A 15,293-nucleotide genomic window follows, 5' to 3' on the forward strand; every position below is an offset into this window, starting at 1 on the left:
TGTGGACTTCATTCACCAGTGGGAGGAAAAAGATCTGGAGAGGAAGTCATCCGTATTGTAAACATGTTTTCATTCCTTTTGTCTTCTACTATCCTAATGGCTGGACATGTATACTTAATAGTGTTGCCTTTATTTTCTAACAGTGGAGAAGGAGCAACTAAATGTTTGGCTGATCTAAAAAGTAGGAGTGTCTTCAACACGGTGGGGTATGTATGTGTTGAGTGGCTGACCAGTTCACATCAGCATTTGTATTATTCTTATTGGTGCCCCTGCTGACCCTTTCCTATTCTATCATCCTTCTAAAAGACTAGGTGAGGAGGGGAAGGAAAAGGAGGAAGTGTGACCTGATCACCATGAACTCACCAGCCACTGCATCTGACACTTGGTCGCCACCAGCCAACATGTCTGCCTTTCAGCAGGGTGCTGAAGGCTCCTATGGTGGAAGTGACCTAAAGGAGTCTCTTCAGTCTTTTGTGTCTGCTGCTCACAGGAGTTGGGTAATGACTTCTCTTCTAATGGTGGACAGGGATATCCTGACATAACATTCACTGCTGAGGTGCATCAGTATCTGGATACCTTCATAGAAAACCATCCCTGACCTAACTATTTGAAGTAGACAACCAGTAGACACTGGCCATTGGGCCTGTAGAGGAAATAATGGCCCATGCTATTGGTTATCAAAATGAGTGATGTCTGGAATTGCTGCTCTCTGAGTCTGCATGGTAGCCAGCTATGCCAGGAACCCACCCTATCCCCATTGTGGTGTGCTCCCAATCTTGCACACCATTCCTCATCCCTTGTTCATTCTCCAACCTTCCCCATCGCTATTTGTCCACACTCTATATGTATGTGCCCATTCACTGTCCTCAGCTTTTCTTTTTATACTACCTATGTCTGTCTGTCTGCCTCTATGTCTGTATCCCATGTTTGTCTGCCTGCCCCAATACCCCCCTTCCTTCATTTTCCCATACTCAGCCATTCCTTTGTGCCTTTCTTATCTAGACGTCTTTTGTAATAGTCACAAAAGCCCCCCCCCTTTATGCATTTATCTTTTTTTTGTTGTTGCTTACCCCTTTCCTATTTATATGCAGAACAAGGCTGCCAAGGTGCTGTGCACAGCCACATTAGACTTTCTTTGTTAGCAACTATGTTGCCCTTCTTGTGCTGTATGGGTGTTAGTTCCAGCTTTGTGGTGTGACATTGTGCATGCCTGCATATTGACTAAGCTGCGCTACCTTGCCTTAGACGGGACATGTGTCGCATCAGCCAAAAGTGCTTCTGTAGTGCTTCTCATATGCTTCTGCCACTTAACAGTGTCTATCCTGTTACTGCTACACCTCTCTCTCTCTCTCTCTCTTTTCCTGTGCTGTCCTTTAATCGCTATGCAGGGATTATCCTCTACCTAATATGTCGATTAGCTGTGCAGTGCACTGTGCTCTGCTCTGACTTTGGCAAATATTAGCTGGCAGTGCTTGTCTATGAATCTTGGCCACAGTATACAAGCAGGATTTACTGAACTCAACCTCAGTACGCGTGATATAAGTTTTACATTCGATAAACTACCTAGAGTATACTATAAGAATTGTGAGTCATTCTGCTGTGGTAGCATTCAAGATCTAGGACATTCTGCTACATGATGAAACTTATAATGCCCCTACCTGTTTCCTGTGCTTCTGTGCACCATGGCAAACTGCCAGGCTCCCTTAAGATTTTTGAAAAGCCATGTTCATGTGTTTAATGTTACTTGAGGTAGTTAGTTATGTTCTTTATTTTGAGGACTAAGAAACTCCAAACAATACTGTGTAAATGTAGACAAAGATTATTTCATCTTCAGTGGAGCGTGTAAATAAAAAAATAAATGCTTAATATATTTGCAGTCCCTTGCATACTATTATAACTGTAGGTATATTGACAGGATTGATGTAATTAGTATTAAACCTTTGTTCAGGGTAGGGCTTTAGGCACTAACTATTTTGCTAATCCAATTAAATATGATATAAATGTAATTGGAATTTTGATGGGATTTAACAGTTTGATGAAATTATTTCTACTAAACTACTCACTGCAATTTGGTATGCAGTACAATAGTTTGAATATTATTTGATTAATTCTTTAGCTTTTAGCTCTTTACTACTCCAGCTCATGTTAATTTTTCTGTGCAGAGCCATTTTTGTTTTGTTATTAAGCCAATGGTCTTCACAAGAGCTTCAGGTGATGCAAATGGTGAAGGTTGTATTAAGGAACCATGAGTAACTTTTCAGCCTGTTTTTCACTAAAGATTTGATTATGTATTTTAGAAATGTATTCTATAAATTGTTACATGTGTTGCTGTTTGCTGGAAGTATTTTTTTTTCTGTGATGCCTGACACAGATAGCTACATGAGCAGTGGCCCATTTCTGACATTAGGTTTTTATTTAGAAAGCATGCTATATGACTGTATGTTGGTACAGCGATTAAGTGGGGTAGTAAACTATTTTAGCTGTATCAGCATGTCTTATTTTATTTATTTGATGTCCAATACTGTGGTGAGCTGACTGATTCAGCATGAACCCTTTTCAACCATAGTGTGAACCAAAGTTAGAAATGCAGTGAGGGTAAATACTTAGGAATTCACAAAGAACTCTAGTGCACACGTGAAGGGCAGCAGCATTATAGCATTCAGAGATATATTAGCCACAATGAGAAGGGACCACATTACTGACCAATTTATATGCCTCTGATTCATGGTCATTATCGCTAGTGCTAATCAATAAATTCCTGTGGTATATAACACTGGTGGCCGATGGATTGTGTCAATGCCGTCATCTTCACTCTCATTTACACACACACAAACGCACAATACATATCCAATACCCCATACATGTCGCTGTGTTGTCAGAACATCCCTGATATCCCCTTTAATCTTGCCCTCTTAAATCATGGATGATTCCATATAGTTAGTCAGTCCTTAGCGCTAGACATTAGACTTTCAGACTTCAACTCCTTCAGTAAATGCACGCTAATGTAAAGCTGTTATTCTAGTGACTTTCTGAATTTATAAGAGGAATAAGTAAAATCCATTCCTGATTGTGTGTTTTTGTCCCACCATTCATTTTGGCTTTATCTAGATGCTCTGTAAGGTTGAGAGCTATGCTTATACGTGCACTGACCCGTGTAACTTACAGACTGCTGTAGTCATTGAACAATGCCCAAGGTCTTCATTATACAGTAAAAAAAAAAACTTACTGTACTAACTTCAGTTTAGTCATTGAGTTAAAGCTGATGGTTCCTGTGGCAACAGTGTTAGATCTCAAGTCCTTTTTCTACCTCTTTAGAGTTATCCTTGGTAGCTAGTGGTCTCCTGACACAATATAGCAGTCTTTGTTTGTTACTCTAGGGGTGTGTGGAAGCATAAAAGCAACCCTAACACACATACACCTAACTTACCCCCTCACTAATCCCTGCCCTGTAAATCCTCCCAGGCATGCAGACACACACACAGAAACACACACACACACACACACACACACACACACACACACACACACACACACACCTTAATACTACCTGATCACTAAACTCCTGCGCACTTACCACTACCCTGATGGATGAACACAGAAAAGGCTGTGTTCATTACCACACAGGGCCAAGAGAGCCTGTGTTAATTTAAGCAGCTGAATTATTCTGTGAATTGCTTGGCTGAATAAATGCCTTACTGCAGACAGTTCCAGGTGGAGTAGATAGTTAACTTACTGATGCCTCATCCCAGGAATGCTTCATTAGCATACAGCATGACCACAGAGACAGCCAATCTTTACCTGATGTACGGCTGTCTCTGAACTCTACTTATAATTTACTGCAACTGTTCATGGATTTAAAAAAATGTACTTGTAACAGTAATTATTTCACCTCACATCATCTCACTGGGCTGCCATATTGATTTCATTGCATTCTTCTTAAGCCATTGCTTTCATCGGCCTCTAAAGGAACATCACTTGCACCTTCTATAATCGAACCATTAGTATGCCTATCTGCACCAAAAGGAAATTGCATATAGTTAGTTTAGGTTAATATTTGGCTGCTGCCATAGTCAGCACTGACCAATTCCATTCAACTCTTACTAAGCAGTATATAATGGGCCCAATCCCATTTAAGAGATAACGGGTTCTATCCCACGTTACTCTTAGTAAGTAGCATATAATGGGTTCTACTCAATTTAACCTTTACTAACTAATGGGCCCTATCCGATTTAACCCTTACTAAGCAGTATATAATGGGTCCTCTCCACCCTATCTCTTAGTAAGTAATATATAATGGGTCCTATCCCATTTAACTCATACTAGGTAGTATATAATGGATCCTATCCCATTTAACACTTATTAGGTATTATGTAATGGATCCTATCCCATTTACTCTTACTAGGTAGTATACAATGGATCCTATCCCATTTAACTCTTACTAGGTAGTATGTAATGGATCCTATCCCATTTAACTCTTACTAAGCAGTATATAATGGGCCCTATCCCACTTAAGTCTTACTATGTAGTATATAATGTGTCCTATCCCACTTAACTCTTACTGAGCAGTATATAATGGGTCCTGTCCCATTTAACTCTTACTAAGTTGTATATAATGGGTCCTATCCAATTTAACTCTTACTAAGCAATATATAGTCGGTTCTATCCCATTTAACTCTTCCTAAGTGGTATATAATGGATCCTATCCTATTTAACTCACATTAAGTAGTATATAATGGGTCCTGCCCCATTCAACTCTTCCTAAGTGGTATATAATGGATCCTATCCTATTTAACTCACACTAAGTAGTATATAATCGGTCCTGTCCCATTTAACTCTTCCTAAGTGGTATATAATGGATCCTACCGTATTTAACTCACACTGAGTAGTATAAAATGGGTCCTGTCCCATTTAACTCTTACTAAGTGGTATATAATGGATCCTATCCTATTTAACTCACACTAAGTAGTATATAATGGGTCCTGTCCCATTTAACTCTTACTAAGTGGTATATAATGGATCCTATCCTATTTAACTCACACTAAGTAGTATGTAATGGGTCCTGTCCCATTTAACTCTTCCTAAGTGGGATATAATGGATCCTATCCTATTTAACTCACACTAAGTAGTATATAATGGGTCCTGTCCCATTTAACTCTTCCTAAGTGGTATATAATGGATCCTATCCTATTTAACTCACACTAAGTAGTATGTAATGGGTCCTGTCCCATTTAACTCTTCCTAAGTGGTATATAATGGATCCTATCCTATTTAACTCACACTAAGTAGTATATAATGGGTCCTGTCCCATTTAACTCTTCCTAAGTGGTATATAATGGGTTCTATCCTATTTAACTCACACTAAGTAGTATATAATGGGTCTTGTCCCGTTTAACTCTTCCTAAGTGGTATATAATGGATCCTATCCTATTTAACTCACACTAAGTAGTATGTAATGGGTCCTGTCCCATTTAACTCTTACTAAGTGGTATATAATGGATCCTATCCCATTTAACTCACACTAAGTAGTATATAATGGGTCCTGTCCCATTTAACTCTTACTAAGTGGTATATAATTGATCCTATCCTATTTAACTCACACTAAGTAGTATATAAAGGGTCCTCTCCCATTTAACTCTTACTAAGTGGTATATAATGGATCCTATCCTATTTAACTCACACTAAGTAGTATATAATGGGTCCTGTCCCATTTAACTCTATCTAAGTGGTATATAATGGATCCTATCCTATTTAACTCACACTAAGTAGTATGTAATGGGTCCTGTCCCATTTAACTCTTCGTAAGTGGTATGTAATGGATCCTATCCTATTTAACTCACACTAAGTATTATGTAATGGTTCCTATCCCATTTAACTCTTCCTAAGTGGTATATAATGGATCCTATCCTATTTAACTCACACTAAGTAGTATATAATGGGTCCTGTTTCATTTAACTCTTCCTAAGTGCTATATAATGGGTTCTATCCTATTTAACTCACACTAAGTAGTATATAATGGGTCCTGTCCCATTTAACTCTTCCTACGTGGTATATAATGGATCCTATCCTATTTAACTCACACTAAGTAGTATATAATGGGTCCTGTCCCATTTAACTCTTACTAAGTGGTATATAATGGATTCCATCCTATTTAACTCATACTAAGTAGTATATAATGGGTCCTGTCCCGTTTAACTCTTACTAAGTGGTATATAATGGATCCTTTCCTATTTAACTCACACTAAGTAGTATATAATGGGTCCTGTCCCATTTGGTTAAGCTCAGTAGATTGAATTTATAATTATGTATATTGTTTCTACAATATGAATTTTATAATATGAATTTTATGTGTAACTTTGATTATTAATCATATTAGCAAGCTGAATTTTAAATTATTTAAATTTTTGTTATATACTATAGAATCATTGCTATCTGTGTTGTTTTAACTTTGCCTTATTGAGTGATACTTATGGTCATGTGATTTTTGGGCTGCTAACCACATGACTACTTTGGGCCTGTATATAAGATGAAAGAAATTTTATAAGTTTGTAGTACTGAAGAAGGATTATGTCCGAAAGCTCTGCTGTGTTTTGTCATTAAAGTGGTTTTTCCTTTTGGATTGTCTGCTTGCAGTACTTTGGCACTTTTGATATTCCCAGATATGCTCAGAATTAGTCCAAAAATGACAAAAAATACACCGAACCCACAGACATTGCCAACATCCTAGCTGACAGGTTCAGCAAACCCCCCCCCCACCAAAAGGGCAAATATCTATCCCAGCAGAGTGCTGCCCCCCCCTGACATCTCAGATGCCCAGGTAAGAGCCACCCTCTCCAAAGCAAAAAACACAGCATCAATGGGACCAGACAGTGTCCTGGGCTGCATCCTACATGAACTCCAAGAAGAGCTAAACCCAAACATAAAACTACTGTTCAATCTCAGCCATACTACAGGATATGTACTCAAAGAATGGCGTACAGCAACAGTGGTCCCTCTCCACAAAGGTGGTGCCTCAACAGATCCTGGAAACTATCGCCCCATAAGCCTGACTAGCTTGGTCTGCAAAGCTATGGAAAGGATCATCATGGAGCTCATAAATAAAGATATTGGGGACCTACAGACACTGGATCCTACCCAGTTTGGCTTTGTTAAGGGCAGATCCTGCCTCTTAAAAGTGGTCGATTTCTTTGAAACAGTCACCAAGGCCATTGATGAGGAGAAGGTGGTCCACACAGCCTACCTGGACCTCACAAAAGCCTTCGATACAATACCCCACTCGGGCATTATAGATAAGCTCACCAGCTTAAATATAAACCCCTATGTCACTAGATGGGTTGAAAACTGGCATAAGGACAGAACCCACATGGTTAGAATTGCTGGAGCCATGTCAGACTCCAAACCAGTTACAAGTGGTGTCCCACAAGGCTCAGTCCTGGGACCTCTCTTGTTCGGTATATATTTCTCAGAGGTACAGGCCAACACGGAAGGACTGTGGCTGACCATGTTCACAGATGACTGCAAACTGGGCGCCATAATTGACTCTCCAGCCGACACAAGCATCCTCCAAAAGGGCCTCATAGAAACAGACAACTAGTGCCAGAGCCATGGCCTCAAACTAAACGCCAAAAAGTGTATAGTCATCCCCTTTGGCAAAAACAAAGTGCCCACAAATTACCACATAGGTGGTAATCCATTAAGTACAGAAGAAGTAATTAGGGACCTGGGGACCCAAGTTGATAGCAATCTCTCATTTGACAACCATGTGGCCAAAGTGGTTAGAAAAACATTTTATATAGCCCACCTAATCATGAAGGGATTCACATCTAGATCAGAGGAGGTCATCGTGCCTCTTTACTCATCCCTCATCAGGCCCATAATTGAGTACAATGCCCCTTTTGGGATGTACCTTAACAGACACCTGCAGCAACTGGAAAGACCCCAAAAGTACCTCACCAAGAGGATCAAAGGGCTCAAACAGATGCCATGTGCTGCCTGGTTAAAGAAACTCCAGCTCTACTCAGTGGCATACCGCCTGCTCAGAGGCGATCTGTGCCTCATGTATAAAGCCATGTCCAACCCGGAATTAATAAACATGCTGCACCTCAGAAAATCCAAATCCCATTGAGCTACGTGCTCGAGATACTTGAACCTCAGCACTGAAATAAATAGGACATGCTGGAGGGAATGATTCATAACCCAGAGGCTCCCTTCACTCTGGAATAAAATCCCAGTCCAGGTTAGGCAGAGTCCCTCATTGACTCTATTCAAGAGGAATCTTGATGAGTGGATGGGAGATCATAGGTTTACCCCGGGTATCACTTCTGTGTCACTGTTAGACAGAGGCACAGTATACTAACCTCGAAAAAGGGCATAGCAAAATTAATTTAAAATGGGTGGCAAAAGCCAAACACACTCTGGCTAGGCTTACAAATGCCCTAGGGCACATAGCCTAGTATGAACCTATGAACCTATGAGCCTATAATGGGTCCTATCCCATTTAACTCTTACTAAGTGGTATGTAATGGATCCTATCCTATTTAACTCACACTAAGTAGTATATAATGGGTCCTGTCCCATTTAACTCTTACTAAGTGGTATATAATGGATCCTATCCTATTTAACTCACACTAAGTAGTATATAATGGGTCCTGTCCCATTTAACTCTTACTAAGTGGTATATAATGGATCCTATCCTATTTAACTCACACTAAGTAGTATATAATGGGTCCTGTCCCATTTAACTCTTCCTAAGTGGTATATAATGGGTTCTATCCTATTTGACTCACACTAAACCCACACTAAGTAGTATATAATGGGTCCTGTTCCATTTAACTTTTCCTAAGTGATATATAATGGATCCTATCCTATTTGACTTACACTAAGTAGTATGTAATGGGTCCTGTCCCATTTAACTCGTACTAAGTGGTATATAATGGATCCTATCCTATTTAACTCAACCTAAGTAGTATGTAATGGGTCTTTAACTCTTCTTAAGTGGTATATAATGGATTCTATCCTATTTAACTCACACTAAGTAGTATGTAATGGGTCCTGTCCCATTTAACTCTTACTAACTGGTCTTTCCCACCTTATGCCACTAGAGGGCAGCAGAATACTGTGATCCTCTTACAGATCTGCTGAGCTTTCTCACCTTATTTTGCACCCTAGTAAGATAGTATTTTTGCAATCTGTGTCACAGAATATAGGTAATTTGTCTTTTTTATAGCAAACTGGTGCCTATATTTACTCTTATAACTCTTACATTAAGGTGCTCCTTTACCCACCTGGTACACTTCAGCGATAAACTGCCTGCAAGGACTGATTGGCTCCACACAATCGACTGATTTGGTTCTGCCCCGCTCCTCCCTACCCTACCCCTTATCCCACCCACCCCAGTGTCCCTACACTTATACCTCCCTAACCACACCCCTCTCAAAACCATCCTATCACCTTTAAACTACTTGTTATAGCAACTCATCTCCTGTCCCTCCCTAACTTCCTTTATCTATCACCTCTCTTTAATTACTATACCTCATCCCTCTACTTTCCAATTGAATCTCTTCCCACTATCCCTGACACCTACCTTCCACCCCACCTCCTAGGACTTATTATCCTCTTAGCAATATGTTTCTTTTATCAAAAACTATGGTACATAACCTAATAATCTTATACATATGCTCCTTATGCTTAACCTTTTGTTATCTCCTTACATCTTATGAAAGAACTACTTATTTCCACTTTACTACCAGCCACAGACAAACAGCTTTTCAGAATCCTAGTCATACTTACACTCACTCAAACATTATAAGTACCCCCAACTACTTATTACCCAAATTCCATAGACATACACACATTAACTTTAATCATCCTACCATAAAGAAGCTCAAATATCTAACCGACTTTACATGTAAACCATCACTTGAACTACAAATACCAATCCTATGTGATGGTGACATCCACCCTAACCCAGGACCATCTAATAACTTCTCTGACACAACCCACAATACTCCACACCGTAACCCACCTACACTAACAACTGCTTCTAATGCCTTACTAATCGGACATCTGAATATCCGAAGCATTAATAATAAGATTGCCCATCTCCATGCCCTCCTAGACACCCACTCCTTTGATATTCTCTGTCTTACTGAAACCTGGCTGAAACCTGGCACTAAAGATAATGAAATACTTCCCCCTGGATACAATATTTTGAGAATGGACCGCTTAAAACATAAGGGTGGGGGCGTAGCGCTTCTATTTAAAAATGTATTAAATATCTCTTCACAACCTGCCATCCTGTTAAATGATGATAAAGCTGAGATTCTTACTTCTAAACTTCAACTAAACACTAAAAAATCGTTGTATATTATCTGTATCTACCTTCCTCCAGGCAATAATAACACTAAAATTGAAACTATCCTAAGTTGTATATCTTCCTCTTACCCACAAGAAACTATCATTCTAGGTGACTTTAATTGTGATTGGTCTTCTGTCAACACAAATAACCCCTCATCCCACATAAATCTTCATGGCTTTACTCAGACAATTAATAATCCCACAAGAATCAATAAACCCAATAACAAAGAAAGTATTTTAGACTGGATCCTAGTTAACAAACTGCAACAAACTTACAAAGTAGGAACTTTGCCTGATGATGCAAGTGATCATTACTTAACTTATATCATAAGACAAAAAAATGACACTAATTTTACTCCTACCTACAGAGTCTCACGCAGCAACAAATACTTTAACCCATTATTATTCCAAAATGAACTAAAAGCTTGTAACTGGAATCTTCTAAAAACCCTAACTCTTGAAGATGCTACTAATTACTTCAACAGCAAATTCCTAGCTATCCTCGACCAACATGCTCCAATACGATCCATCAGAGTTAAATCTAAACCTGCCCCCTGGCTGTCCAAAGAGACAAGACAAAAAATACTACTTAGAAATAAATCTTGGGCTAAATGGAGAACTACAAAGACTATTTCTGACCATCAAACCTTTAGACAGTTAAGAAATAGCACAAAAAAAGCTGTATTTTTGGATAAAAAGAATTATTACTGTAAACTACAACAAACTCACTACAACAACCCCAAGAGGTTCTGGTCAACCCTAAATTCTCTCCTACACCCAGGCCACTCTAGTACACCCTTACCATTAGGGGCTGAAATGAATACCTCAGACCAAACTGCCAATGCCTTTAACTCCTTTTTCACAGACACCATTAAGTCATTAGCAAACAAACTTACTATAGACAAATCTCACACCCCCACCAGTTTACCTGCAAATCTCCCCATATTTCAAATACAACCTGTCTCTACTTCCTACATCTTGAAACTCATCCAAAAACTCAAACCCTGTACCCCATCAGCAGATCAGTTACCATCAGAATACCTTCAAAAAGCAGCTGAAGCAATAGCTTATCCTATATCCCTCCTTATAAATAGAACCATAACAGAAGGAACTATCCCTGCTATCTGGAAAGTTTCCCACATAATCCCTTTATACAAAGGAGGCAGCTCAAAAGAGTATTCTAACTTCAGACCTATAGCTCTCTTATCTCCCCTAGCAAAAATAATGGAGAAATGTATTCATCATCAGCTAATGCACCATTTAACTCAATTCAATTTACTAGCTAAATGCCAGCATGGCTTTAGGCCATTTCATAGTACTACCACAGCTCTCTTATCATTTACCGAGTGTATCAATAAAAACCGCAATAATAGTATCCTAACATCTGCTCTCTTCTTAGACCTGTCAAAAGCCTTTGACATGGTAAACCACCATCTGCTCCTAAAAACCCTTGAATCTCTCTCTCTAGATACCAAAGCAGTTCAATGGTTTACCTCCTACCTTAGTTACAGGCAACAGGCTGTTCTCTGGGATAACACACTTTCATCTCTTCTGCCAGTCACTCTTGGAGTACCACAAGGTTCCATCCTAGGTCCACTCCTTTTCTCCTTATTCATAAATGACTTACATGTAGCAATACCTCAAGCCACATGCATTCAATATGCAGGCGACTCAACTCTCATCTGCTCTGCCAATACCTCCTCTGACCTACAAACCCTAACACAGAACATATTTACCACAGTTGAGGCATGGTTCTTGAACGCTGCCTACTTTTAAATGCCAATAAAACCAAACTCCTGCTTTTCACACCCAATAGGAAGTCCCCCCTCACTGACTTCTCCATTACCTCTAATAATGGCACACACATAGTCCCTGACTCCACCACTAAACTGTTAGGCATCACTATAGACAATAAACTCACTTTTGAAAACCACATTAATAACACTATCAAAACCGTAAATAGAAAACTTGGCTCCTTATTTAGAATTAAAAACTTTCTATCTCCACAGGCTAAAGTTACACTTGCTCAATCTCATCTTATTTCCACTCTCCTTTATGCCTTTCCCATATACACTAACTTAAAGAAAAAAACCTTACTAAACTAACAAATGCATACAATAGCATCGCTAGATTTGCTACTGGAAATCCATTTAGAACTCATCACTGTCTTAATCTATTACAACTAAACTGGCTAGAATTGAACAATACCCTACTTGTCTCCCAACTTACCTTTATACACAGGTTATTTTACCAACCAGAAAATACCCCCATACTTTCTGATCTTATACCTCCCTACTCTAATCTAAACTCACTGCGCTCCTCTAATAAACCTCTTGTGAAGCTAACTAAGTCTAATAACTCTGCAGGCGATTCACTTTTTCTAACACCATAGGTAAACACTGGAACTCACTACCTACCACTCTAAGTACTTTGACATCACCTTTCCTCTTTAAACAAAAACTCAAACAACACCTAAAGACTCTCTGGCTATGCCCATGCATCAATCCTGACTAATCTATGACTCTACTCCCCCTCCTACTCTCTCCCATCTGTACAACTAGCTCTAACTTCCTTTGTCAATTAGTCTCTGTTTTCAATTTAATTAACAATTCCAGATGGTTGTATTTTTTCTTTGCTTATATTTTTTTACTCTCTTTGAATTCCTACTAAGTTTAACTCCCCTACTCCTATACTGTAAATAGAAGTAATATGTCCTCACTAGCACAAACTTTCTCATATATTTTTTTGTTAGCACCATAATTCTGTATGTACTTGTTTTGTTTCTAAACATTGCTAATTTTTTGCCTTCTTTTATTGAATCACTTATTGTAATAACCCTAATGTGGAGCTTTTCTCCCCGGGCCTCTACTGAAAATGGAAATATATCCAGTTGGACTAGCCCGGTAAACAAATGTAAAATAAATAATAAAATAAATAAAAATAAAATAATGGATCCTACCCTATTTAACTCACACTAAGTAGTATGCACTGGTTCCTGTCCCATTTGACTCTTACTAAGTGGTATATAATGGATCCTATCCTATTTAACTCACACTAAGTAGTATGTAATGGGTCCTGTCCAATTTAACTCTTCCTAGATGGTATATAATGGATCCTATCCTATTTAACTCACACTAAGTAGTATGTAATGGGTCCTGTCCTATTTAACTCTTCCTAAGTGGTATATAATGGATCCTATCCTATTTAACTCACACTGAGTAGTATATAATGGGTCCTGTCTCATTTAACTCTTACTAAGTGGTATATAATGGGTCCTATCCCATTTAACTCACACTAAGTAGTATATAATGGGTCCTGTCCCACTTAACTCTTACTAAATGATATATAATGGATCCTACCCTATTTAACTCACACTAAGTAGTATATAATGGGTCCTGTCCCATTTAACTCTTACTAAGTGGTATATAATGGGTCCTATCCTATTTAACTCACACTAAGTTGTATATAATGGGTCCTGTCCATTTAACTCTTCCTAAGTGGTATATAATGGATCCTATCCTATTTATCTCACACTAAGTAGTATATAATGGGTCCTGTCCCATTTAACTCTTACTAAGTGGTATATAATGGATCCTATCCTATTTAACTCACACTAAGTTGTATATAATGGATCCTGTCCCATTTAACTCTTCCTAAGTGGTATATAATGGATCCTATCCTATTTAACTCACACTAAGTAGTATATAATGGGTCCTGTCCCATTTAACTCTTCCTAAGTGGTATATAATAGATCCTATCCTATTTAACTCACACTAAGTAGTATATAATGGGTCATGTCCCATTTAACTCTTCCTAAGTGGTATATAATGGATCCTATCCTATTTAACTCACACTAAGTAGTATATAATGGGTCCTGTCCCATTTAACTCTTCCTAAGTGGTATATAATAGATCCTATCCTATTTAACTCACACTAAGTAGTATATAATGGGTCATGTCCCATTTAACTCTTCCTAAGTGGTATATAATGGATCCTATCCTATTTAACTCACACTAAGTAGTATATAATGGGTCCTGTCCCATTTAACTCTTACTAAGTGGTATATAATGGGTCCTATCCCATTTAACTCACACTAAGTAGTATATTATGGGTCCTGTCCCATTTAACTCTTCCTAAGTGGTATATAATGGATCCTATCCTATTTAACTTACACTAAGTAGTATATTATGTGTCCTGTCCCATTTAACTCTTCCTAAGTGGTATATAATGGATCCTATCCTATTTAACTCATACTAAGTAGTATATAATGGGTCCTGTCCCATTTAACTCTTACTAAGTGGTATATAATGGATACTATCCTATTTAAGTCACACTAAGTAGTATATAATGGGTCATGTCCCATTTAACTCTTACTAAGTGGTATATAATGGGTCCTATCCTATTTAACTCACACTAAGTAGTATATAATGGGTCCTGTCCCATTTAACTCGTCCTAAGTGGTATATAATGGATCCTATCCCATTTCACTCACACTAAGTAGTATATAATGGATCCTGTCCCATTTAACTCTTACTATGTGGTATATAATGGATCCTATCCTATTTAACTCTTCCTAAGTGGTATATAATGGATCCTATCCTATTTAACTCACACTAAGTAGTATATAATGGGTCCTGTCCCATTTAACTCTTACTAAGTGGTATATAATGGGTCCTATCCTATTTAACTCACACTAAGTAGTATATAATGGGTCCTGTCCCATTTAACTCTTCCTAAGTGGTATATAATGGATCCTATCCCATTTCACTCACACTAAGTAGTATATAATGGATCCTGTCCCATTTAACTCTTACTAAGTAGCATATAATGGGTCCTGTCCCATTTAACTCTTCCTAAGTGGTATATAACGGATCCTATCCTATTTAACTCACACTAAGTAGTATATTATGGGTCCTGTCCCATTTAACTCTTACTAAGTG

General features: G+C 38.4%; 1 protein-coding gene across 1 annotated transcript in view; it reads left to right on the forward strand.

The window, feature by feature from the left end:
• The first annotated feature begins 353 nt into the window (after positions 1-353).
• LOC122802353 (E3 ubiquitin-protein ligase SH3RF3-like) overlaps positions 354-15,293 on the forward strand; it is a 2,381,113-nt gene continuing 2,366,173 nt past the window's right edge. The window contains exon 1 of the mRNA XM_044071989.1: positions 354-497. Coding sequence (XP_043927924.1) covers positions 354-497 — 144 coding nt within the window. The remainder of the gene's footprint in view (positions 498-15,293) is intronic.

This window comes from Protopterus annectens, chromosome 5.part0 (assembly GCF_019279795.1).
Source record: "Protopterus annectens isolate FY-2018-M chromosome 5.part0, PAN1.0, whole genome shotgun sequence".
Classification (NCBI taxonomy): domain Eukaryota; kingdom Metazoa; phylum Chordata; order Ceratodontiformes; family Protopteridae; genus Protopterus; species Protopterus annectens.